Source organism: Taeniopygia guttata, chromosome 20 (assembly GCF_048771995.1).
Source record: "Taeniopygia guttata chromosome 20, bTaeGut7.mat, whole genome shotgun sequence".
NCBI classification, from domain to species: Eukaryota; Metazoa; Chordata; class Aves; order Passeriformes; family Estrildidae; genus Taeniopygia; species Taeniopygia guttata.
The window spans coordinates 1,785,700-1,812,995 of NC_133045.1; the positions used below are offsets into that span (position 1 = coordinate 1,785,700).

General features: G+C 55.5%; 1 protein-coding gene across 1 annotated transcript; it reads left to right on the forward strand.

The window, feature by feature from the left end:
• Window positions 1-11,355: 11,355 nt before the first annotated feature.
• Window positions 11,356-27,048, forward strand: LOC100231510 (sacsin-like). Its single transcript, XM_030261500.4, is given in 10 exon segments — window positions 11,356-11,478; window positions 13,423-13,510; window positions 13,691-13,793; window positions 14,050-14,196; window positions 14,581-14,708; window positions 14,711-15,599; window positions 15,602-15,917; window positions 16,172-16,260; window positions 16,749-17,036; window positions 17,039-27,048. Coding segments are annotated over 10 exon segments (11,829 nt in total). The 5' UTR covers window positions 11,356-11,455; the 3' UTR covers window positions 26,797-27,048.
• Window positions 27,049-27,296: the final 248 nt, after the last annotated feature.

Genomic DNA, 27,296 nt, shown 5'->3' on the forward strand with positions numbered 1-27,296 from the left:
ACATCTTGCTGGGCTCTCTGGACAGTCATTTCCTGGGACTCTCGGGAGGCTGCCAGCTGAGATGTCAACTCTCCCACCTCCAGTCAAACAGAACAAAGCAGTCAGAGGCTACAGCCACAGCTTGTCACTGTCAGCCACAGCACAGGCTGTGAGGAAAGGCAAAGGACAACTTTCCATTTCTCCCTGTCCTGAGAGCACCAGATTCACACTGGATATGGACAACTTGTTGCAGTCTCCAAGTGGCCCACCACCAAGGGCACCTGAAAAAGCACCTCCCACACCAAGGCTAGCAAGGAGAGGACAGCAGGAATCCTTGCTGATGCTTGCTGGCCAACAGCCCAGAGGACTAGCCCAGCTGTCCAGGGCAGCAGCTGAGATTCAGCAGAGCTTTGGGCATCCTGAAGAGCAGCTGCCACGGAGCCCCCAGAGCCTGAGACAGCCCCAGGGATCACCCCATCAGCTGCTGCTCTGCCATGGAAAAGCAAGAAGGCCACAGACCCCTCCCTGCACGGCTGCAGTGCCACTGCTGTTTCACTCACCTGCTTTTCTAAAGCCTCCCTCTGCTCAAGGAGGAGATTCATTTCCTCTTTGAGGCCTTGTAGCTCTTCCTCGTGCCTCCTCTGCGCTGTCTGGACTTCACTGCGAGCTGCCTGCAGCTCAGCTTGCAGCTCTGCCTTCAGATGTTCCCTGGTCACATCCAGCTGAGATATCTGCTGCTGAGCAGCACACAGCCTGGATTCCAGGCTCTCCTTTGCTGACCTACAAGTTGCACACACAGAGAGACATGAGTTGCTTGCCCCAGACTCCCACAGCCGGTTATTCCAGGACAATGAGGCTCAAGATCCTCACACCTGAGTATGGGAAATGAGTGACGTGGAAACTCGCCCAGACAAGGCACATTTGTGCCATGTCAACAGCAGAGCCGGGCCCTCGCAGTGACTGCCCAGGCCTTCCCTATGGCCTGGCATAGCACAGACAGCCCAGCCCAACTTGGCCTCAACAGCCAAACCTTCAGTTGCTGATCCTGACCTAGGACACGGGGTAGCTGTGTCCAAACAGGCTGGAGCGACGAGCAAAAGCCCAGCCCCTGCTCACAGCCCTTCTCTCATCAGCACTTCCAAGCTGCTCTGCAGGGGGACACAACAGACTCTTGTCCTGGCTGACTGCTGACTTTCTAATGCTTTTGATAATGGACACAAAGGTACATCATCTTCCAGACACCCTGTATTTAGGAGACTTCAGAATGACTTTGCATGGCACAGTAAATTCTCATGGTCATAGCAGCACTTGTAAAAAATCACAACACCCTTTTGTCTGAACAACAAGCACCTGAATGCAGGGACTGCAGTTTAAACTCTTGCAAGGTCATGGAGCAGACTTGCCACCTTTATTTTAGTGTTGCTGGCCAAGCAGGCAGTAGCCCAAGGGACTTGTCCTTCTTTACAGAGTGAGAGGGACCATCCAAAGGGACCTTGGCAGGTTTGGCAGCTGGGTGCCCATCAACAATCAGCCAGGCTGTTGAGAATTCCAAAGAGCTTTCCCTGCTGCGCTCTAACCAGCTCTAGGGCCTGTCCCACATTTCTCAAGCGTGTGCTTGGAAGCTGAAAGCCCCCAGGGTTTTCAGCAGGAGCCTCTGGCTTCCCCCTGAATGGCAGCCTGCTACTCCCAACGTGCCAAGGAAAGAGCCTGGAATGCTGAAGGCGAAGCTTCAGTCCTGACCATCAGGATCATATCAAGCTACTTGGTAAGGAACGAGGGGTGTTCAATGCCCAGAACAAGGAACCAAACCCCAGAGAAACTTGTGGTTTCACTCAGCATCTGCATGGTTTAAGTACTACTCAGCTCAGGGCTGGGTGGATTGCTCTGGGCTTCCCACAGGAGTGTGCTCAGCGGCACAAACAGGAGCCCAAGGCTCGAGAGAGCTTTGCTGGCTTTAGGTGTCAGAATAACCTTCACATTGTGGCATATTCTTGTTCTTGAGACGCTTCCATATTGTGTCCATGGACTGTAAAAGCATCTGAAAAGGCTCTGCTGCCTGCCCTTACCTGGTCTCTGCCAGCTGCCTGGAAAGGTCTTGTCGGAGCCACTCCGTGGCTGCCAGTCGGCCCTCAAGGTCAGCCTTCTGGGCCAGCAGCTCCTCCTCTCGGCACACCTGGGCCAGTGCGTGCCCTTGGCCAAAGGATTCCTCAGAGGAGTCCTGGCTCAGCTGCTCCAGAGACCAGCTCGACGAATCTTGCTCCTGGGAGAGCTGCAAGTGGGACAAGGTACAGCTCGAGCCCTTCCTCAGGAGCCCTGTGCAGAGCCAGCCAGTGGCACCTCGCAGGCAGCCAGAGGACACGGAGCACCTGTGCTCTGGGCTCAAAGTTTCACAGCACCTGTCCTGGGCAGCTCTGATAGCCTGGGGTGCCAAAAGCCTCTGGCACTGTTACCTTGCAAGTGCTGTGTCAGGCCCTGCTGCCCTGCCTGGGACCAGACAGCTCCTTCCCAACAAGCATCCCTCCTCCAAACTCCCTGTTGTCACCCAAAAGCACTGCATCTTCTACAATTGCCACTTGGCAAACAGAATTTCTCTCTGGACCTATTTCTTTGATGGACAATTTCAGGAAGGTTTGACAAAGCAAATTTAATTGCTGAATCAAGCCCCTTTAATTGCTGAGCCCCTCCAGCTCCCTCAGCCACTCCTGGTCACTCCTGTGCTCCAGACCCTTCCCCTTCTCTGTTCCCCATTTTTGAGGCTCTGTGGCTGCCCAAAGCAACACATTTTGCAGAAGCATGCAACGCTGTGCTGATGAACATGCATATTCCTGGCTAATCAATGCATGTGCCATCTTGAGCCAGGTGTTCACAGCAGTGTGCCTGTCTTCTACTGCCAGAAACAGCATCTGGGTTGATCTGGCTGCCACAACTCCCACTCCCACAGGTGCTGCCTAGCAATAAGGTGTTCAGAGCCATGCTAACATCATCCCACTCTTGCTCCAGCTGATCCCTCTGAAGCTGCCATTCCTCCAATGTCTGCCTCTTGACTTCCAGCTCGCTCTACAACAGTGGGTCTTCTCCCTCGAGTATAGCCAAGCCCTTCACTGTACAAGAAGGGGCAAGACGGGTTTTCAAGGGAAAACCAGTCTCATTTCCCAAACCAACCTCCATTCTGTCCTGCTGCTCTGTCTGTTCTGCCTGGGCTGACGCTTCCTTCCTCTGCTTGGTGTTCTCCAGATGGACACCCAAGGCTCCTGGCTCCGGGATTCCAGTGCACTGCAGCAGCATTTCCCTGGACATCTCAAAGTTTGCACGGTCACTGCAGAGACAAGGCTCAGTCAGAAGAATCAAGAGGCCTGAAGAGTCAGCAATGCCATTTTCAGCACTCCAGGATGGAGCTGGGGGTAGTGGGCTAAGGAAGACCTTGCTCCTTCCCTCCCAAGAAAATCCTCCAGAGGCAATGGGAAAGGCAGGATTTTGCCTTCCCTCAGTGAGAAGCAGTGGCTGGGCAGGGGTGCACAAAGAACAGAACTCGAGGAAGCAGCAGGGCAAGAAGAAGGAGTCTTCTATTCCAACATGGCTGTGCAACTCCCAGACAGCCTTGGGACTCACAGTAGAGCATGAAAAAACCAGACAGCATGATGCTCAAGAGCCACACTGAGGCCTACACATGGTAGGCAGGTGACTTCTTCACCCAGGGCACCTCTGAACTCCCAGGCCTGCAAGCAGATTGTTTCTGGAATGCAGGAGGAGGAGGAGGAAACACTCACCTTCTGATTTCTTCTACCAGAGAGTCTATGTGCTGGAAGTGCCTTCTGATCCTCTGGCTTCTCTCCTCCATTTGATCAAAATATTGCTGCATGCGCCCCCAGGTCTCTATAGCTTCCTGAACCAATTCCAAGGGATGCTGTTCACCACTGGATGTCAGAGTTGAGAGGATATTCCCAGGACTGTCGCTGCAGATGATGGAGTTGGCCATGCCGTCACTGTTGTCTACCAGTGCCTGAAAGCCCACATCCAGCTGTTAGTCAGGTATTCTGCTCCTATTCCAAAGCAGCACTGAGATGCTTCTTCTGATCCCACAAGAACCAGCGTCCATTCATGGAGAACCAGTTTCAAAGTGCCAGCCAGCTCAGCAGAGTTTACTCACCTCAGGGGCTCTGGAGGAAGGTCCCTGCTGAGAAAGCCCTCGAGCTCCCTGCAGGAGCACAGGGAAGAGCACACTCAGACTGCATGGCTGCCCCTGAGGCAGTCGCCTCTGAGTGCTTCCCAGACTGTCCCAGAGCACAGCAATTCCAGCTGAGCTCTTCCTCCCCTCCTTGGCAGTATTTTCAGCCCAGCAGTTTGACAGCAGTGCAAAGGAACATGCTGGAAGGTGTCTCATCACTTGTAAGAACCCGAGAAGGGGAGTTGCCCAGAGCCCCACCCAGTCTGCCCTTGAACACTCCCAGGGATCCAGGGGCAGCCACAGCTTCTCTGGGCAACCTCAAGACTGGGTGCCAGGGCCTCAGCGCCCTCATAGGGCAGAATTCCCTCCCAGTGTCCCATCCATCCCTGCCCTGTCTTGGTGGGAAGCCTTCTCCTGTCCCTGCAGGGCCCTGGCTTAAAACCCTCTCCAGCTCTCTTGCAGCCCTTTCATGCATTGGAAGGGACTCTAAAGTCGCCCTGGAACCTTCTCCAGCCTGGCTAACCCCAACTCTTGCATCCTTTTCCCTTGGCACATGTGCTCCAGCCCTTGCAGCATCTTCCTCTCATCCTTGTGACCTCCTCTGGGCCCCTGGGGGTCATTTCAGAGATGCCTGGGAGAAACCCATTCTGGACTCTGGGAAGCACTGAGGCTGGGCTGTAATTTGGGTGAGGGGAAGGCAATGAAAAGCTGCTCCCTTGTTTGTGCCCACGGCCTCCAGTGGGACAAGGACAGAGGAGGAGATATGGCTGTGCTCTGGGATGGCCAGGAGCCACCCATTCCCTCCCACACTGTCCCCACAGCGAGCACCAAAGCCTCTGCCAGCTCTGGAACAGCCAGCTGTTAATCCCTTGCTATTCCCAAAGGGAACTGTTCCCCGAGGCACAGCCCAGGCCCTCTCCGGTCCCTGCTGGGCTTGGCACAAGGAGAGCAGCAGCTTTTTTCACTCACCCGCCGGGACTCCATCTGCCCCTTTCACAAGGAGTGAGAAACACAAGTGACCAAAGGCCCTTGGCCCTAGCAGGGTCTAAACCCCAGTGCCCAAAGGCCCTTGGCCTTAACAGGGTCTAAACCCCAGTGACCAAAGGCCCTTGGCCCTAGCAGGGTCTAAACCCCAGTGCCCAAAGGCCCTTGGCCTTAACAGGGTCTAAACCCCAGTGACCAAAGGCCCTTGGCCTTAGCAGGGTCTAAACCCCAGTGCCCAAAGCCCTTGGCCTTAACAGGGTCTAAACCCCAGTGCCCAAAGCCCTTGGCCCTAGCAGGGTCTAAACCCCAGTGCCCAAAGGCCCTTGGCCTTAACAGGGTCTAAACCCCAGTGCCCAAAGGCCCTTGGCCTTTGCAAAGTGTAAACACCAATATCCAAAGGTTCTTGGCCTTTGCAGGGTCAATAGCACAAATCCAAGTGCCCTTGGCCTTTGCAAGGTCCAAGCCCCAAAGATCATGAGCTGTTGGCAGCTTCAGGGTCCAAACTCCAATAGCCAGGAGATGTTGACAGCTTCAGGGTCCAAACCCCAATAGCCAGGAGCTGTTGATTGTTGTCAGGGTCCAAACCCCAGCATTCCATGGCCTTTGTGACACTTGTCAGGGTCCAACCCTCAGCATTCCATGTCCTTTGTGATGGTTGTCAGGGTCCAACCCCCAGCATTCCATGGCCTTTGTGACATTACCAGGGTCCATAGCCCAGCATTCCAGGGGCTGTTGGAGAGGCCCTCCATGGCTCTCCCCCCATCCCAGCTCCCTGCTGGTCCTGGCACGGGCCCTGCCTCCCCCGTGTCCCCAGAGCCCTGTTGGGCAACTGGGCAGGGACCTGGCTCATAACATGAGCTCGAAGTTGCTGCTCCAGACAGTGTCAGTTTTAAGGCTCAGCATTCTCAAGACCTGCAGGCTCTTTAGGGATGTGCTTAGTTCCTGAGTCACAGGAATTCTTCTGTCTTTCCTGACAAAGGATAGATGGAAGAAAAAGCCTACAAAGGATCTTGCTGATTACAACTGTTATGTGTAGTAGATGTAATTCGCGCCATTTCCAATATGATGTATGTGATATTTGTTAAAGTATACATGTTTGTATTAGGATTCCCCCCCCACCCTCGCAGGAGAGACCAGGTGTATTTTAGAAACTGATTTACAAGTAAGAAGGAGTGGCTCGCCAGGAGATGGGCCATGTCTGGGGAAATACAGAAACCCCAGGTGCTGATCGTGAACGACCCGAGATGGATATCATGGAAATACTTGGGCAGATACATGTGAATCAACAAACTCCAGACACTGAATTGTTCTTCCTCATCACCAAAAAGAAAATCTTATTAACACATAGACTCTGAATAGAAGAAAAGACTGATTGCTGAAATCTTGGCCTCAGGCGGAATTTTCCGTGTAAAAATCCCTTGTGCCAGGATGGAGGTGTGTGGGCATGGAGGAAAACCTCTGATGAGGCTGACTCCTTGTTGCACACCCAGGGCCGACCCCGGGCTCGGCTCTGTTCTTTCCTTGTGGCTGGCTGGATAGAATTTGATTGCAAAATAAATATTTTATTTTTCATATTAATTTGGCTGGACAAATTTTCATTTATAACACAACTCTTCATGAAAAGTAAAGCTTTGCCTTTAGAACAGCCACATGAGGAGGAAGAATGGTGTTTCAGGGGCTTTTCAAATTTCTACAGAGAAATGCCAAGAGCAGCAGTGTTTAAGGCTCACAAAATAAATTAAGAATCCTGAGACAGACACAAGTGCATTTATTTCTCTGCTCTCTTTTGGCAATATATCACTAAGTCTTCCAGACAGAAGTAAAGTCTTGCTGCTTACATCAAAGATTCCTCTCTAGGAACAGACCTTCAAGAACTAAATGAGCCTGCTTGCAAAAACTTTGGCAGGTACTTTTTGCCCTCATCTTCGACAGCGCTCGTCTGTGACCTAGGGAGGAATTTTGTACCCGCGTTGACAGGAATTGGCTCCTGAGCAGGGCACAAATCCTGCGTGGAAGAGAAGAGCTGCACCTGCCTTCTGCAGGGCCTGTCTCTCCAGAGATGACGGCCCCAGGATGTCACTGCCAAGTTAAGGCTCAGAGACCGATGCAGCTTCAAGTCTCTGCTTCCACAAGAGCAGCTTTGGGCTCCTTGAGCTTCTACTAAATATTACTTAATTTTGAGAGATTCCTAAAGGGGCTGTGGGGTTTTTCTTGGTTTTGCCATGTTTCAGTGCACAGTTTTCCTTTCCCACATTCCATTGTTTAAATGTAACAAAAACATAGCCTAAAATATTTCATACTTATTCACAGTTATTCCATGTTGGTCGGTTTTGTGCAAATTTGGAGGAGGTTTTGAGGCTTTTTGGGGTCATTTTGTGTACCCTGGCAGCCAATCCCTGAGGCACGTTTCCCCGCTGTCACTCACTGAGGGCGGCTGGGCTGAGGCCGGAACTTCTCCCCGCCGCTCGCCTGCCTCGCTGCTAGGGGCCCCTTGTGACTCTGAGCTTTGCCCAGCTGCCCCAGGCTGGACTGGTTTATACTGGTTTGTTCTCCCCCTGCCCAGGGAGCGGAGCTCCAGCACCCCCCAGCCCCAGAGTGTCAAATTCCCGTGGCTACAGGGTCGTGTCCGCAAAGGAGACAGAGGAGTCCTGTAGCAGTCCCTTGACTGGAACAAAGGGAGAGAGTCCATCAGGGTCTCTCTCGATTAGCTAGAACAAGTAGCCTTCTTTTCTCCTTTCCCGGCTGCATTTTCTCCTCAGTCCCTTTCCCCCTTGGCTGAGCTACTTGGGAGGTACTCGGCACTTCCCTATCCGCCTGTCCATGCTCCCCTTAGTATGTGCCCTCTGTAAGACACACAAGCCATGATCATTGCAATCAGCTGAATCCATTCATTTGTTTTAGAAAGCTTTACTAATTGACATGGGCTTCTTCTCAGGGAAGAAGAATAAAGACTTAACAGGGTCTTGAATATTAACTTTGTGAGAAATTATGCTCACTTTTAAAATTGAAAAGGTTTATTAAACCTGAACAAAATTGCAACAAAAGTCTGTGTAAAACGACTACATAATATTGGCTTTCACATTTATGTATTAGCTTTTGTACCTGCTCAGTGATTATAAGTATTTAGAAAAAGTCCCAATTGTAACTCTTTTCAGCTGCTTGTGAAGAGAATATAATCTATCAGCTTAAGTATGCACTGTACTGCTCATAGAAATAGTGTAATGAATATAATATCTGTGTATCAATTATGGAAAGAAGAGTGCGGTTCATTTATTGTACTATAGAAAAGGCTTTGTGTAACTAAGAAGAGCAATGTAAGGCCATCCACTGACCAACCCGTCCAAGTGATAAGATAACTGTGACACTGTCGGGATCTGTGGGTATTGGTGATTCCGAGATTGTAGAAAGTCTCTGTCTTTCTGCCCCGTTGCCAAAGAAGAAGCCATAATTCGTCTGTGCTGTTTTCAAGGTTGTTTATTCTTGCTTATCTATAACATGTTCTGCTGCCCTGCCGCAGGTCTGTCCTGCAGGGCAGCGTGTGGGGCTCTGCCCCCAGTGGGATGTTACAAACATTATATACCAGAAACTACGTGTACTATATTTACAATCATGTGCCAATATCTATCATCTACATTAAACAGCGTGTCCCCAGCCTAAACCAATGGAAAAATGCCAACACCACAGTGAAACATGGAGGGCATGAAGAAGGAGGAAAAGGACAAGACACACCCAATTCCTCCATCTTGTCCCCTCTGAACCCCTAATCTAGAAACCTAAAATTTTACTTTTGCACCCGTGTCACACTTAATTATTACTTATATCAAACACTCAGAGCTTTTAATTCATCCTGTAAGATTGAAAACTCCTCTCCATGGACAGAGATCACAGACAGTGTCTCTCGGGGCTCTGTCCAGGGGGGTTCCTGACCCCTGCCAGGGTCCCAGACCTGCCAGGGCAGCCAGAGGGAAGCCCTGGATTCCCACAACAATCCTTATCTCCCTTGCTGCTGCTGGGTGTTTGTGCCCATGTGGAATGTGTTCTGGAGATTGTTTACCCAAGGTGATTGCTTGATTGGATTCTGGTGATGGTGTTTGGATTCATTGATCAATTGGATCCACAGCTGTGTCAGGACTCTCACGAGAGAGAGTCACAGGTTTTCAAGTTAGCAGTGAGTGAGAGCTCTTGCTAATGGAATATAGTGTCATAGAAGTAGAATAGAATAGACGATAAGATGATAGAATAATAAAGCGATTGATCAGCCTTCTGAATCATGGAGTCAGTGCTAACTATTACCCAGCTGGGGGCCTGTGGCAACAATTCCCCACCTCCCACTGGCAGGTTCAGCCATCCCCGGGACAGCCTGGCTCCATCACAGTAACAGTGACTTGGGAAGACAAATGCCATCACCCAAACATTCCCTTCTCTCTTCCCCGGCCTTCCCTGTGAGCACAGTGCCATCCTCTGGCACAGCAGCAGCAGCAGCTGTGTGTCCCACTGTCCCCCAGCTGGCCAGAGCTCCTGGCAGCACTGCAGGGCTCATCCCCCTCCCTGCAGAGGGGAAACACGGAGCAGAGGCCCATGGCTATCTGCAGTCCCACCACAGCTCTGAGGGTCACAGGGATGAGGATCTTGGATGAATGGGAATCTGCCTGGAGAGGGGTCAAAGCGGTGGAGCACTGACCTGAGCACCTGTCATGGTTTGACACGGGAAGAGAATTTTTTTTTAGAAGGAAGAAGTTGGGTGGAGGGAGGAGAAATGTTTTGGAAGGTTTTCATTTCGAATTTTGTGTGTTTTTTTTTCTTTCCTTTCTTTTCCTTTTATAATAGTAGTAGTAGTAGTGTAATAAAGTTTTTCCTTTGTTATTAAGTTTGGCCTGCTTTGCTCTGTTCTTGATCACATTTCACAGCATTTGATTGGTAAGTTGTATTTTCATGGGGCGCTGGCATTGTGCCAGCGTCAAACCATGACAGCACCATTGCACTCAGCAGAAAGGTGAAAGAAGTAAGAAGTGAGGAGGCTTCCCTGCAGAGGTGCCTCACTGCATCCCCTGAAATTTGTCCTACATTTGCCCCAAGTCGCTGTGTCCTACAGGCTCCTTCTTCATAGGTTCCAAGTGGTCTCATGTCTTTGTGGTCTTTTTGCCTTCACTCTGCAGTCCACATAGCCTCAATGTGGTGTCCTTGTGAAGTCGTGTGGTCCCCACGTGGTCTGTAACAGTCCATGGGGCTGATATATGTCTTATGTAATCTCTACAGTGCAAGAGATCTGCATATGGTCCCATGAGCCATTTGACAGAGCCCTTTGGCCCAGGACAGTTCAGGTGTTTCTGCAGGCCAGTCTGAGGCAGGAGACCAGGCCCTGATGGCCCTGGGCCCACAGCAGTGTCCCCACATATTCACATACTACATCCCTGTAGCCATATCCCCTCGTATTCCCATACTACATCCCTGTAGGTGTATCCCTACACATTTCCATATCCCTGTAGCCCTATCCCCACATGTGGGAAACAGATTTGTAGAGAGTTCTCAAGGCCTGATGGAAGGCTCACACAGCCTCATCCATATGCAAACTTTGAGATAAGAAATGCTGACTTAGAAATGCCATGGAATAGATCAGGTATTGTTGAGAGAGAAATGGATCTAGGGAAAAGTTTCAAAAGATGGCCTTGCAAATAAGACTGGGTACTTTAGAGAAATAGAACTATGAAAGGTGCAGGTTCCACGAGGAAATCCACAAGGAGTTGTTTTAGATGCTTGGCTTTAAAGCATCTATAGCATGGTGTGGCTAAAGCTGATAGGCCAAGAAACACTTGTAGTGTATTGTAATTAGGAAATAGTTGGCTTCTGATTGTGGTGGTGTGAATTATAGCATCTGTATTGTCTCATCCTTCTCATGAGACTGAAAATAGAATAAAAGTTTTTAAAACACCTCTCAGTTACCCCATCTCTAAATCTAAACAAATATTATCCAATATCCATGTATTCCCATACCCCATCCAGGTATCCACATTCCCATATCCCCGCTTTATATAGGCAAGTTCCTGCCCCGGTCCTCGGTCCTCCCCGCCGCCTTTCATGTCTCCTTGCTCCTCGCCGCTATTTTTGGGGAAAAAAAACCAAAAAAAACCCAAAAAAACCCAGCACATTTCCCATAATGAGCGTGTGCAACGGGGAATCGAAACTCTTGGTCAGGGAGGCGGGACCAGGAGCAGCGGGCGGAGCAGGGCCGGAGCGGAGCTCCGAGCGCCAGCGGCGGCAGCGGCACGGGGCAGCAGCAGCTGCTCCAGCTGCTCCAGGAGTGGGCAGGGGTCCCCCGCACTGCCCACCATGGCCCTCAAGCAGCTGAAGGCGTGAGTGGGTCTGGGGGCACCTCTGGCTGTTTGTGGGGGGAGACAGGGCATGGCTGGAGTGTTCTGGGGGTCACAGGGGCCGTGGGTGGGGCAGGGGGCTCAAGGGGTGCTGGGGACAACTGAAGGGTGACTGAGGGAGGTGGGGACTGCAGCGGTCAGGGCTCACAGGGAGGGTTTTTCACTGGGGGCTGCTGGATGTCTTGGTTTTGACTGGGAGAGAGATAATTTTCTCCCCAGAAGCTGCTCCAGTGCTGTGTTGGGGATTCAAAGTGAGAACAACGTTTGTAACACGCTGAGGCCCTGTTGAGCTGACTCCAAGTCAAGACTTTCCAGTGTCCCGTGCTCTGCCAGCAAGGGGAGCACGGCCAGGAGACCCAAGTCAAACCGGCCAGAGGGATATTCTGGACCACAGAACCTCCTGCCCAGTCAGAAACTGGGAGGGGGTTGGCCAGGAGCCACCGATTGCTACTGGGGAACAGGCTAGGCATTGGTCAGTGGGTGATGAGCGACTTCCGAGCACTGCTGGTTTCTCTCAGGTTTTATTCTGTTCTCTCTCCTTCCCATTACTATTAATAGTAGTAGCAGCAGTAATGTCAGTATATTTAGTCTTGTTTCAGTTATTTAACTATTCTTTACCATTTCTGGATTCTCTCCCCCATCTCTCCAGAGCAGCATGCAGCTGTGTGGGACTGAGTTACTGGCTGGGGTTCAGCCACGACAGTCCTTCTTGGTTCTCAACTGGGGCACAAAGAGTTGAGATAACAACAGATCTGAGCAGAGTGTGTTAAAACAAAGTTGTTGTGAGCATCTCTTGTATTTATTTAACAGCTGTGGGTCACAGTTTGCTCTCGGAGTTCCTGCCCGTGCACTCACAGGTGCATTTTATAAAAACCCTTCCTGGTGCGTGCAACCCCGTGGGAATGTTCATCCTCCCTTGGCTCTGGGCTTAGGTTATCATTGTGTTGTGGTTGGTAACACGGAGCTGTGCTACGAGAGAACGGCTGGAGCTGAATCGAAGCTGCCGGCTGTGCTCAGCATTGCCGTCCCCGCTGGGCTTCGGGAGCCATCCAGTGGGAACTGTCACTAATTACACCTTAGGCTTTTCTCCGGCGAGGGCCAGGCTATGAGACAAGTCTTCCAGCATAGTCTTCCCCTTCCCTTTCCCCTTCCCTTTCCCCTTCCCTTCACGGTACTCTGTGGTTACCCAAACCCTCAGGACAGTTTAACCCCTGCCCGCAGCTCACACCATAAAGCCACTTGCTGTTCCCAGTGGGGCAGAATCAAAACGAAAAGGTAAAGCCTCTGAACCGACACAAGAACAGTTTAATGATTGAAACAAAACTAAATAGATTGATGTCACTGCTGCTACTAATAGGAATGAAAAGGAGAGAGAATGGAATAAAACCCAAGAGAAACCAGTAATGCCCAATAGTTGCTCATGCCCCACTAACCAATGCCTCACCCATCCCACAGCAGTGATCAGTGGCTCCTGGCCAACCCCCTCCCAGTACTGTACTGGGCAGGAGGTTCTGTGGTCCGGAATATCCCTCTGGCCACTTTGGGTTGGGTCTCCTGGCCACGCTCTCCCCTTGCTGGCAGAGCATGGGACACTGAAAAGTCTTGACTGGGCTCCAACCCAAACATCTGTGTGCAGCCAACACTGTTCTCATGCTAAATCCTGAATGTAGCCCTGGACACAGTTCTGGGAAGAAAATTAACTCGATCCCAGGCAAAAGCAGTGCACTGGAGCATCCCAGGAAGAGATAGGGGTTTGGGGAAGTGTAGTTGTCATCCTTGGAGGTGGTTGTTTCAGTGGGTCCTGGAAGGAGATGGGGTCCTTGACCCTTTCCAAGGAGAGGCACATCCTGTGGGATCCAAGGAGAACATGGGCATCTTGGTTACAGAGCCGCCCCCACACCTTCTCTCCCTCTCTCTGCTTTACAGGGAGACCTTCTGCCAGCGGGCACCCAGCTTCCTTGACTACCTGTCCAGCATCCTGCAGAAGTACCCGGACGGAGGGCAGATCCTCAAGGTCAGATGCACATCACCCGTCCGGGATCTGCTGCCCAGCAGGGCAGCGTTACTGCAGGCAGTGGGGCTGGTCCCTGTCCAGCACCAGCCCAGGGCCTTGGTGCCCAGCTGGGAGAGAGGGTTGATGCTCTTCTCAGGGCCTGGAGGGCCCAGGTGACCGGGCACTGATCTCCAATTCCAGGAGCTGGTGCAGAACGCAGATGACGCTGGCGCTAAGGAGTTCGTGTTTGTGTGGGATGAGCGGGAATTCAACATCACCGGAGGGGGCCTGGAGGGCACCCAGGGTGAGAGGCACTGTGGGCACCGGGAGAAACGGGATGAAGCCCGCGGGGGGCACTGGCTGGTGCTGGGAGGGACTGGGGGAAGTGGAACTGGTGAGGGGTTCTGGCATGTGCTGGGAGCACCGAGGGTACTGGGAGGACTCAGTGTTACTGAGGGGAGTTTTGTGGGACTGGAGCTTGTGGGAACACTGAGTGTGAATGACAATTCCCACTCCATGTCCCACTTCCCCCCTTATCCATGGATGGTGCTGACCACCAGGCCCAGCTCTCTTGGCCTACAACGATGCCGTGATGTCGCCCCAGGACTGGACAGGGATTCAGCGCCCAGGGGTGTCACACAAGCGGCAGGATCCTCACAGCGTGGGGCGCTTCGGCTTGGGCTTCACCTCTGTCTACCACCTCACCGGTGAGTGGCACTGGGAGCCCCAGCTGGGACTGAACCGGGGATGTGGGTTTTACTGCAGGCACCAAACTACAGGTGCTGGGGAGAACTGGGGGGCACTGGGGGTGTGCAAAATGGAGGGCCGTGTCCAAAGTGAGGAAACCTGAAGCTGGAAACCTGAAGCACTAGGAGGCTGGAGGGAGGCTGGCTGGCAGTGGAGAGCAGGGCTAGGGGGACAAACTGAGGGAGGACTGCTGAGTTGGGATTAAGCTTTGGATGATGGGAGGCACCGTGGGGATAAACGTGGGGCCATTGGGTGGGCATCTGGGGCATTGATGGCTTGGGATGATCTGGGAAGGCAGTGGTGTCCATGTCATCTCTGTGGCCTTACGGTTCCCTTGTCTCCAGACCTACCAGGTGTGCTGAGCCCCCCATACTTGGGCGTGCTGGACCCTGAATGCCAGGTGCTGCCTGGTGCTGGCAAGCGCTGGGACGTCTCTGAAGCCCAGGACCTTCCTGGCCTTTTTGAGCCCTTCTGGGCTGGGCTGGGCTGGAAGCTGTGGGACAGCACGGTGCTTCAGCCCAGGGCACCCTCTTCCGCTTCCCCCTTCGCCGGCAACCCTCAGAAATTGCTGCAGGGGTCTCCAATGCTGAGCGCATCTGCAGCCTCATGCAGACTTTCCTCACAGAGGCCCCTCCTGCCCTCCTCTTCCTCCGCCATGTCCGCCGCGTGGCCCTGCACCGTGTGGCCCCTGATGGGGTCCAGACACTCATGGGAACACTTGTGGCATCCCCTCAGCCTCTCCCTGTCCCAGTGCCATCGGGGGGTGAGGGGCTGAGTGTGGCGTGGTGCCTGGTGGCCCTGCACAGGGATGGGGTTGGTACTGGCAGCAAGTGGCTGGTGGCTACGGGCAGGGCCACTGAGGGGCCAGTTGTGGCTCTGGGCAGACAGCTGGGGTGCAGCCCTGAGGTGAGCCTGGCACACCCCCTCCACGGGGCCTGCCAAGGGCGGCTCTGCTGCTTCCTGCCGCTGCCAGCCACTGATGAGACGGCCACAGGGCTGCCCGTCCATGCCAGTGCTCCCTTTGCCCTCTCTGATGATCGCTGCCATCTCCGCTGGCCCCAGGAAGGTGAGGAGGGTGAGGAAGATGCCCACTGGAATGCTCTTCTGCTGCTCGAGCTCCTGCCCCGGGTCTACAGCCACCTGGCCGCCATGGCCGTGGCGCTGCCCGGTGCAGATGCCTACAGCTTGTGGCCAGACCCCGAGCGCAAGCCGAGCTCCGGCCGGATCCACAGCCTGGTGAGCCGTGTGTGCCAGGAGCTGGCGGCTGCCCCCGTCCTGCTGCCGGCCGCAGACGGGGCGGCGGGGCGGCTGCGGGCCCTCGAGGCTGTGCTGCTGCCAGAGGCTGCGGGCGATGCTGCCACACGGCAGCGATCCAGGCCTTGCTGCTGGCAGCCAAGGAGCCGGTGGCCGAGGTCCCGCCCCACGTGTGGAGGGGGCTGACTTTGGGGATGCCCAAGGGTCTGCGGGAGGCCACGGCGGGACACGTGCGGGAGGTGCTGCGGCGCCACGGGGCCGCAGAGCTCCCGGCTGCCGGCCGCCTCTGCCTGCTGCGCTACGTGGCCGGGGATGGCTGCCACGCTGAGCTCTGGGGCCTCCCCCTCCTGCCTCGCGCCGACGGAACCTTCGTGGCCTTTGGAACTGCGTCAGCCGTTGTCTACGTGGACACATCCGACTGCCCCAGGTGAGCCCACGGCCCCCGGCAGCTCTGTTCCTTGCAGAGTGGGCAGCAGAGCCAGTTGCCCGCAGTCACAGCTCTTGCTCTTGAATTGGGGACGGGAGGCACGGCCAAACCTGGATATTTGGCCCTGGATATTTGGGCTCCTCACTGCCCTCCTTCTCTCACCTAGTGTCACCAAGTGGGAGCTGAGGCAGGTGCCCAGAAAGCTGCTCCCCATTACCCTTCTGGTCCCCCAGGACATCTGTTTGTTCCCACAGGGAGCTCCTGCCTGGCTTGGCCGGGTCCTTCCTGCCCTCAGACCTGGAGCCAGGCTTGGACAGCCTCCTGCGGGGCATTGCCAAGGAGGGTAAGAGATGGGAGTCTCTGGACCACTTTTACGTCCCCTGCTTGCCCCCCCTAAATCCCAGCATCCCCAGGTAACCTTGTACACCTTGGGTTCCTCTGCAGCCCCAGTATCGCCCTGTACTTCCCTGTCGCTCTGGAGATGCATGTGCTTGCTGTTCTTCCCACATTGCTCTGTCCCCTCTGTGCTCCCTCGGGTCCTGGGTCTCACTGTGTTCCTCATCTGAAGATCTCTGTGCTCCCCAATACTGGTTCCCCTAACACCTTTTTACCTCCCACATCTCTTCCTTATATCCCCACCCATCTGGGGTTTTTGGGTTCTCTGTGCTCCTACTAAGGGTATCCACCATCTCTCCAGAGCCCAGGTCCTCCCACATCCCCCATGGGGGCCACCCATCCCCTGCAGTTCTTTTTCCCACATCCTGTGTCCCCCTCCCTGCCAGGTCCCAGGTCCCACAGGTTTCTAGTCCAGCCTCTGCCTCTCGTACACAGGTCTCTTCCCCAACCTGCTTCTGCTGGATCCAGCCGTGACTGTACAGACCCTGCGCTTGGCTCTGCCCCCCACCTGGACATCCCAGTCTTCAACCCCAGTGACCTGGTGCCCAGCCCAAGGGCTCCCCCAGCCCCCAGCCTCCTGGTTCCCAGCCCTGTGGCAATTTCTGGCCCACCACGTGAAAGACCTGGGCCCTCTGGAGGGGCTCCCTCTCATAGCTCTGTCCTCACTGGATGCCCCCACTGTCCGTCTGGCTCCACTGATACCTGAATCCAGTCGTATCTTCCAGTATGGGAGGACCAGCTCCTGCCACCTGCTGTGGCCTCTGTGCTGGAGATTCTGGGTTGCCCTGTGGTGCCACCAAGCATGTGGCACCGCTCCCTGTCCCGCTATGTCCTGCCTCCATCCCCCCTCAATGCCCTGCGGGCCCTGGGCAGGCAGGGGCCTGCAGCACTGGCCTCCCGCATGGCTTCGCTTCCTGATGCAGATGTGGTCATCCTCCGTCTCTATCTGGCAGACGTCCCATCCCTGAGCAAGCAGGACATGGGCACTCTGGCTGCTCTGCCCCTCTTTCTGCCACTGCCCTGCTTGGCCACCCCACAACCCACGGGGCTGGTGCCAGCCGCTGCCACCCCGGTGCTGGAGCCAGAGCTGGAGCTGCCCCAAGATGTGGTGCTGCCGGAGGCCGTGTTGCGGTGCCGGGATGAAGTTGACCGGCGGCTACTCGGGAGGCTCCAGAGGCCCCTCATCAGTGCAGCCTGTGTGATGCTGAAGGCCATCAGAGCCGTGGCCCAAGGCGCATATGCGGGGAGAGTGGCTGAGACACAGGCTCTCCTGCTCTGGGTACTGCAGCACGGAGACACTGTTTTTGCACAGAGCCCCCCGCTCCAGCAGGCCTGCAGCAAGCTGGCCTTCCTGGAGACCCCTGATGGCCTCGCATACCCACAAGACCTCTACGACCCCTGTGACAGCACCTTGCAGGCCCTGCTGGCACCCGAGCGCTTTCCCCCTGCTGCCTTCCACAATCCATCTGTCCTCCGTGCCTTGAGGGCCATGGGCTTGCGGCACGGTCAGGGGTGCCTGCTGCCCTCAGACATCCTGGCAGCTGCAGCAAAAGTCAGTCAGGGCGGCACGGCAGCTTTGGACAGGGCTGAAGCACTGATCACAGTCTGCAACCAGCCCAAGGCACTGGATGGCTTCAGCGCTGCAGAGCTCAGGCAGCTCCAGGCCCTGCCATGGGTACCTCACTCCAAGTGCACAGGAGAGCCTGGGCAGCCCTTCCTGCCCCCCAAGGAGCTGCGATCCATGCAGTACCAATCCCTGGTGGGGCTTGCCATGCCCCTGATTGATGCCTTTGTGCCTGAGGCAGAGAAGAAGCTGGGGCTGAGCCAGACCCCACCACTGGAGAGAGTGTGGGAGCAGCTGAGAAAGCTGGCGGGGCGTGGGGACATGGATGAGGTGGGTCCCGCTCTCCAGCCCATCTAGTGGCACATGCAGGAAAACCTGAAGGCCTTTGGGACTGCCCCAGATGGTGCTGTTGTGTGGACTGAGTGTGGGCTTGTCCTGCCACGTGATGCTGTACTGGGCTATCCTGAGAAGTTGGAGCTGGGGCTGCTGGTGCCCCGGGTGCCCCCTGACTTCCTGCCCTACAGCTGCCTCTTCAGGGCTTGGGGGGTGGCTGACGGGGTGAGTGAGGAGAGGGCGGTGTCGGCCCTGCGCTCCCTGGGGCAGGACATAGACAGGCGCAGCTCCAGAGCGGGCACTGCCACAGAGTTGCAGGTGGTTGTAGCAGTCCTGGAGTGGCTGAAGGGACGGGGCCACCAGGGCAAGGGCACTGTGCCAGTTCCTGTGAGGATCCCGCAGGGCTCGGGCTTTGCCCTCCGCCCAGCTGCCTCTGCCGTGTACCTGGACATGGAGCGGGAGGAAGAGGAGGATGTTGCAGAGGTGGTGCACGAGGCAGTGCCTTCCAGCACAGCCATGTTCCTGGGCACGGAGTGTCTCAGTACACGGGTGCTGGGCCCGGAGCCATTCACAGCCTGTGGCCCCTCAGAGCCCATCACTCTACGCCTCCGCAACATCCTCCGGGAGTATGGCGAGGAGGGCGATCTCTTCACGGAGATGGTCCAGAACGCAGAGGATGCCAGCGCTACTGTGTGCCGCTTCCTCCTGGACCTGCGGAGCCACAGAACGGCCACCTCTGGGCTGCTAGACCCAGGCATGGCTGCCTGCCATGGCCCAGCCCTCTGGGCCTACAACAATGCCCTGTTCTCAGAGGATGACTTCCAGAACATCACCCGGATTGGGGCTGCCACAAAGGAGGGCCAGGCAGGCCGGATCGGGCGCTTTGGTCTGGGCTTCAGCTCTGTCTACCGTGTCACGGATGTGCCAGCAGTGCTGAGCGGGGAGACACTGCTCATCTTTGATCCCAATGGCACCCATCTGAGCAAGCACATCCCCAGGGCCGGCTCCCCTGGCATCCGCCTGGACTTCTCTAGCCGGCCACGCATCCTCCGTGTCTTTGCTGAGCAGTTCCAGCCCTACAACGGTATCTTTGGTTGCTGCCTGCCTGAGCCAGGACCCTTTCCAGGGAGCCTTTTCCGCTTGCCTTTTCGCACTGAAGAGGAAGCTGTGACATCGCAGATTTGCTCTGAGGCCTTTGGTGCAGAGCGCATCCAGTCCCTTGGGACTGCTTTCCTTGGCTCTAACAGGCTCCTGCTGCTCTTCCTGAAGAACGTGAGGGAGCTGTCTCTGGAGATGCTGCCAGACACGGCCACTTCTACAGAGGATACCATGCCTCTGGCCATGCTGCAGCGAAAGGAGATCCGAGGCTTGGGGTCCCCTGGGGATCCCCCAAGTTGGGCAGCCATTGAGCAGCTCTCAGCCTGTGAGGAGGAATCCAGGACAGTGTGGCACTACCTGGTTTTGGTGTGTCAGGGTGATGGGGAGTTGCTGGAACTGTTTCACCAGAACACACAGGCAGGACTCCATCCTCCACTTCCCATGGCTGGTGTGGCCCTTCCTCTTGCCCCTGCCAAAGATGGCAAGTGGGTGCCACGTCTGGATGCTGAGAAGGGGCAAGTTTTCTGCCACCTTCCCATGCCGGTCATCTCAGGGCTGCCAATCCACGTGCACGGGGCCTTCAGCATCCTCTCAAATCGCAAAGGGCTGTGGGACACGGCAGAGCGGGGCAAGTGGAACCGAGTGCTGCTCCACAATGCCGTGCCGGCGGCCTGGCTGCGGGCACTGGACCATCTCCGTGCCATGCACGAGGCAGGTGAGTTGAAGAACTATGAGTATCATGTCTTCTGGCCAGACATTAGCACTGCCCGTTACCCCTTTACAGAGGCTGTGACTGGTTTCTACCAGGCTGTGGCAGCCAGGAGTGGCCCAAGGCTCTTTTCTGATGGCCATTCCTGGTGCTCACTGCAGGACGCCCGCTTCCTGCACCAGACTGTAGAGAGACACCCTAAGCTGGGTACTGTGGCGCAGCGAGTCTTTGCCATCACCGTGCCCCATCCCCTCTTGGCTGTGGCCTTGCCTGGGAAGGTGCAGGAGGGCCTCGGGAAGGCGCTGGATGCTGGAACCTATGACTGGAAGCGCTTTCTCTGTGAGCTTGTGCTTCCCAACTTGGAAAATCTCCCTGACGTTGACCGGAACCTGCTGCTGCTCCATGCGCTGGATATGTCTCATGAGGATGTGGACAAAGTGCTGCAGACAGTGCCCTGCATCCCTGCCACCCCTCATGGCCACCTGCAGTTCATCTATCACCTGGTGCATCCCAGAGGTCGCGCTGCCCCTTTATACAGCCCTGAGGATGGGCGCTTCCCCACTGGGCATGCCTTCCTGGAAAGACTAAGCCAACTGGAGAGGCTGGGCATGGTGAAGAACACCGTAGCCCTGCCAGAGCTGCTGGAGAGGGCAAAGACTGTGCAGCTTCTCTGGACCAAGAATGGTGCCCAGGGCTGCCAGAGGGCTGCCTGCATCCTCGAGTTACTTCAGGATGCAGTGAAGAAGAGAACAAACGACACCCTGCAGGCCACTTTCCAAACTGTGCCCTTCCTCCCTGCTGTACTATGCAATGGCAAGCTTGTGCTGCTGCCAGCTGCCCAGCTCTACCATCACCTCCATGACCCACTAGTGGGACTCACCAAGCCTATCTTGGCTCCTAAAATGCTGGGGAAAAGCTTCAGCCTCTCCGAGGAGGTAGCATCCTTCTTGGGGCTGGACCGGCAGATATCATCAGCTCAGGTCCTTGAGCAGCTGCGGGCACTCAGACATTTCTCCAACACTCTCCCTTTGGAGACCCTGCAGTACAGCACCAACTGCTGCTACAAGCACCTGAACATGATGCTCCAGGAACAGCACTCCAGCCGGGATGAGGTAGCTTCTGCAGTGGACTCCGGGGAGCCCTTCATCTTGATGGGCTCCCACTTTGTGCCGGTCACAGCTGTGGCTGAGAAACTGTCATTTGAGGCTGCCCCATACCTTTATCAGCTCCAAGAGCAGTACAAGCCCTACAGAGAGCTCTGGGAGTGTGTGGGGCTGCGCCACACATTCACCTGGAATGATTATGCCCAAGTGCTCTGCACCCTGGCAAAGACACATGCTGGAAAGCCACTGCCGGCCACGGAGCTGGATCTGGCCCTGCGGCTGGTGTCTTGTGGCTTGATGGAAGATGGCACCCAGCCAGATGCCTGCCACACCCAGCAACTCTTTCTGCCTGATGAGGAGGGCATTTTGCACCCATGGGACAAGCTCTACTTCAATGATGCACCATGGATGCCGTTGGACAGAGATGTCCTGCTGTGCCATAAACAGCTGTCCCGAGATGCAGCCCTGCGCTGTGGGGTGGCCACCATACGCCACCGAGCACTGGAGAGGAGTGAACTCCTCACTGATCACCTGAGCCTCTGGGCACAGCCATTTGGTGCCCACGAAGATTTGCCAACACGACTGAAGAACATCTTGAAGGAGTACTCTGAGTCCGCTCCTGATATGGTCAAGGAGGTGCTCCAGAATGCGGATGATGCTGGTGCGGGGCTTGTGCACTTTGTGTGGGACCGCCGGCAGCACCCAGCAAAGGCCACTTTTAGTGAGAAATGGAACATCCTGCAGGGCCCTGCCCTCTGCATCTACAACGACCGCCCCTTCCAGGAGCATGACATTGAAGGCATTCAGCGTCTGGGGGTGGGTGGCAAGCAAGGCCGGCAGGATGTCACAGGCTAATATGGCCTTGGCTTCAACACTGTCTACCACTTTACTGACTGCCCAGCCTTCCTGACTGCAGACAGTACCCTGTGTGTCTCTGATCCCCATCTCTACTACATGCCCACAGCCACAACTGCGAAGCCTGGTAGCATGTTTGCTGTTGACACTGACTTCAAGAAAAATTTTCCAGACATTTATGACACCTTCCTACCATCCTTCTTCAACCTGAAACAGGGCGTCCTTTTCCGGCTGCCGCTCCGCACTGCAGCTGAGGCTGCCAAGTCCAGGGTGTCTGACATGGTTGTGCGAGACCAAGACCTCAAGGACATGGAAGAAACACTGGCTAAGGAAGGTGAGGACTTGGTGCTCTTCCTCCGGCATGTCAACACCATCATCTTCTCTGAGATCCCCCCAGCTGGGAAAGAGTTGGTGCAGAAGCTGCGGGTGAGCACGAAGGTCACGGAGGAAGATGCAAAGTTGAGACAGGATTTTCATGCAAGATTAAGCAAAGCTGTGGATGGGAACAGCCCCACCTCTTTCTCCTATACCATGAAAGTCAAAAATAGCATGGCTAAGACCACAAGTTTGTGGAGGGTGGTCGCCCAAATTGGGGTGCAAGGTGGGGCTGAGGAGTCTCCGGTGCTTAAATGGCTGCCCTATGGGGCTGTGGCTGCCCGCCTGGAGCCTCTGAACCAAGTCACAGGCAGAGCCTTCTGCACCCTCCCACTGCCCTTGATCACTGGGCTGCCTGTGCACATCAATGCTAACTTCTCTGTGGATGCGGCCAGGTGCAGTCTCCACTGGGACAAAGGCGGCACAGAGGCAACCTGGAATGACTTCTTGCTCCGGCGCTTGGTGGCTCCACTCTACTGTTACTTTCTCACCAGGCAGTGGAAAGCCCTGGAGCCAGAAAAGCTCCAGTACAGGTCCCTGCAACTCTGCCAGCAGCACCTGGACTTGCACTTGCTCCAGTTTTTCCCTGTTACAAAAAGAGTGTTACCTGTCTTCCAGGGCATGGTGAGAGAGGTCTACAAGCACATCAGTCATGCACGCCTGCCCCTGGTGCCTGTGTACCACAGGAAGTCATCTGACACGGTGAGAATAACATGGGCATCTCCAGGTGGTTCGGACATGCTAACAGAGCCATACTTCCTCAAGGAGAAGTCTCAGCCAAAAGTCCAGGAAGTGCTGCAGCAACTGAACATGAAACTGGTTCCAGCATTCACCCACCTGCAGCAGATCCGCGAGGAGTTCGTTGAAGCCCAGGTGAATGCTGTGGTCTTAGGGCCAGCCTCTCTCCGGTGCTTCCTCAAGGCCCTGGCTCTGCCTGTGCCCTGCAGGCTGGCTGAGACACCCCTGAGGACCCCAAAGAGCTGCTTCTACCTGCTGCAGTACTTAACAGGATGGAACAGGCACTCCCAAGGTACTCACAGGGAAGGGGACAAGGCAGACCTGGAAGGCCTGCCCTTGCTGGCCACAGAAGATGGTCTTCTGAATGCTTTCAGCATCCACCACCCTGTCTTCAAGAACTCCTTTGCCCACCTCTTCCCCAAGCACAGCCACCGTTTTGCCCAAAATTGTATTCCTGAATGGATCCCACCTTGCTTTGTGAAGGAGCTTGACCTCCCAGAGGCCACACCACTCATCCAGGAGGCATTGGGTCAGCTGGAGTGGACCAGAGAGGGGGAAAACTGGCTCAAGGAGCTGTGGACCTTCTTTGACAGGATGGTTCCCTCCAGGACCTCAGAGGTGGACATGGAGTCATTCGTGAATCATCTCCAGAATATGGCAGTGCTGCCTACTCAGGGGAGTAAGACAGACTCAAAGCACCTATTGCCACTATCGTCTCTCTCCAAGGTTCTTTTTGAGTGTCACTCTGAAGTGGAAAAGGTGCTGCACAAACTGGGCATCCCTGTGCTCCAGCAGTCCCTGCTGCCCTGGAGATTTGCTTACTGTTGCCTGAAGCCAAGGGCACTGCAGGTTACAGATCCCAGGGCTGTAGTGGCTCATCTGGCAGACACAAGAGCTGATCTGTGCTGGGGGGATTTAGGGGAGCAGGACGTGTCAGCCCTGCTAAGGTTTGTCCAGCAGGGAGAGCTGGATTCACGTGCACTGGAGCAGCTCCAGTATCTGCCTCTCTTCCAGAAGTTTGGGGGGGGCTACGTAGCTGTGGCTCCCTACCGCAAGGTGCTGTTACTCTGCAGACAGTTCCCGCCAGTGCCCTCGAGTGCCCAAACCCTGTACGACTTGGACAAAGACATGCTGCTTCTCACACCAAGCCCGCACCACCAATGGCTGGCCAAGCGTTTGAAGTGGGAGTTCACCGATGATCAGGAGCTCTTCCTGACTGTGGTACTTCCCCGGCTGCCCCAGCTCACACAGCAAGACCTCCTGGAAGCTGTATGCTTGTTCTTTGTCCTGCAACCCAACTGTTCCACTCAGAGCATGGACGCTATTGTGGCAGCTTTTCAGAAGGTGGCCTTTATACCAGATGCCCACAGAACACTGCGCCTGGCCTCCTACTTCTACCATGACATGCCCTCCTTCCACACCCTGCGGCTCCAAAACCGCTTTGTGCCTAAGTCTTTCTTTAATAAGCTACCTTCGAACTGCAAAGAAATGGTGGATTTCTTCCTTAAGGCAGGTGTCCGCACCAGCCTCTCTGTAGAGGACTTTGTGGCACTGGCTGAGGAGATCGAGCGTGAAGCCACTCAGGCTACATGCCATGCTGCAGAACTGCTGGAGCGACAGCAGGAGATGCTCAAGCAACTTGCAGTCTTGTTGGAAACTCCTGAGTCAGTGTGTTTCCTGAGGAAAATTGCCTCAATCCAATTCCTGCCTCCACTGGATATCCCCCCAAACTTGGTGAACCTCCACCCTCCTTTTGCAGACTGCACTAAGGCCGTGGCTCTGAAAGGCAGCGTTTCCTACTGCAAAAATGTGGCTGAGCTCCTGTGGACATCAGCCACCATCCTGCCAGAATCCCTTGAACTTGAGGAGAGGTCCCTGAAGGCCATGGAAGTCCTTGTAGAGATACCCACTGCCCTGGTGGTGGCCAACCTGGAGCATGTGTGCAGGGCAGCCTGCTCGACACAACTGCAGGTAAGCACACGGGCCAGAGTGCTCCAGAGCATGTACAGCTTCCTGCAGACTCATCTGAAGGAGGTGGACGCAGAGCACCTGGCTGAGCTGCCCATGGTGCTGGCCAAGTCATGGGACATGGCCAGGCCACGGCAGGTGGTGACATCCCTCCCAGACGAGGCTGACTTTTACCCCTACCTCCTCACGCCTCACCCCAACGTGGCTGCCTTTGCAGATCTCCTGCAACACCTTGGCGTCGTCCTGGTCCCCACACTGACTCACTACAGCCGTGTCCTGGCCCAAATCTACCAGGAGAGCCATGGCACTGGAAGCCTTTCCAGTAGCCAGAAGAAGACAGTCCTGGTGGCCACACGGCATTTCTTCCAGCTGCTGCGGGAGGAACCGGAGCCCCCCGATTGCTCTGCTGTGGCTGAGCTGTATCTGCTGAGCACTGCTGACTGCCTGGAGCCATCCCACAGACTGTGCTTCAATGACTGTGTGCCCTCAGAGACCGCTCGGGCCCTAGAGAAGACCTTTGTGTTCATGGCTGCACTGCCAGTGTCTGGCTGTAATGTCAGGTGGCTGCTGCAAAGGCTGCCAGCACACCTGCAGCCACGGGCGCTCTCAGAGGTGTCAGAGAAGCAGCTGGAGGAGGGTAGTCCTCAGCCATGTCGTTACGGCTCTCAGTGCGCTGCGCAGAGGCGTCTCCGGACGCTGCTGGTATCCCCGTGGTTTAGGCTGGGGCTGGAGTCCCTGCTGCATTGGCAGACCCCCAAGGCAATGATGGGAATGGAGGGGGATGGTGGCTTTGCAGTGGAGCAGGTGAAAGTGCAGTGCTGCAAGGACATCTGCACTGTGCTGGTGCACAGCGGGGCAAAGGTGGAGGGCAGCTCCCAGTCACAAGTTATTCATGCGTGCCTGTCTGGTGGTGGTCAGCGGCTCCTCTACATCCAGCATGTAGACATGGTGCTGAACCGGCAGCAACTGAGGGTCGTGGAGACACTGGCACAGGAGATCAATAACATCCTGGGTGGGCAGCTGGAGGCACGCGCTTTGTCCGTGCTGCGTGAAATGCTGGTCTGCCAGGAGCCACAGGACGTGGCCTTGGTTCTGGAGGAGAACAGTGTGGCACTGGTGCATGCTGCACCAGAGCCAGAGAAAAGGCTGCAGGAGGAGGCTGAAGCTGATCCATGGAAGGATCCCAGCCTGCCAACCTTGAGGCCTCTGCATGATGTCAGGGGGCCAAAGGGGTGGGTCCCATACAAACCTGGCAGTGCTGCCCAGCACCACAGACAGGGAGGCTGTGGCTCCTGGCTGAGCAGCCAGGAGCTCATGGCCCTGACTCCATCCGTCCCCGAGGCCCTGCGTTGGCTGTGTCAGGCCACGAGTGACCTGCAGGCAGCCCGCAATGACATCCGGCACTGCTGCCCCAACTGGGTGCTCTTCAAAGTGCACCAGGCCCTGGAGAAGGCACTGGTGGCGGCTGTGCTTTGCCGTGGTGAAGCTTTTGCGGGCCATAGAGGGCTGCTGGGTATGGCCCAAAGGCTGGAGGCGGAGGAGCCGGAGCTGAGGGGCCTTGTCCTGGACGTGCAGTGGCTGTGTGACTGTGGTACGGACGGCAAGGCCACACAGTACCCGAGTTACCATCCCTTTCCCGTGACCCCCAGTGAGGCCTTCCCCAGCGTGGATGAGGAGGAGGTCCTGAAGCGGGCACAAAAAGTGCTAGTAACACTGAGGGACCATGTGGGCAGAAAGTGACAGGTCCCTACCACGGCGCACGGCACCTGGGCCAAAGGACCATCAGGCGCCCATCAGAGACCCACCATGGACCTGCTGTGGACTCGCCGTGGACTTGCCACAAACCTGCCACAGGCCATTCCAGACTGTCCAGCCCTGGCAGGGGAGTTTTGGTGGCACACCAGGGCCCAGACCACTGGACATCACAGAGTTGCCTGTGCCATTGGCGTGTCTTGAGTGTGCAGTAAATAAAGTGCAAAATAAATGCTGCAATGCTGGAAGACCTTTCACTGACAGTGGAGTCAGGGACATGAAGAAGTCATGGGCAATAGGTGTGGAGAAGGTGGAGGGGGTGATGAGGGAGTTTGGAGAACTGTGTTTGGTCAATTTTGGCTAGCCAGGGGCTCACCGAGCCACTCCATTACGTCCCCTCGTTGACTGAAAAGGAGAAGAAAACGTGATAAAAATCCCACGGGTCAGGGAGATCACTCACCAATTACTGCCACAGTGAGAACAGACTC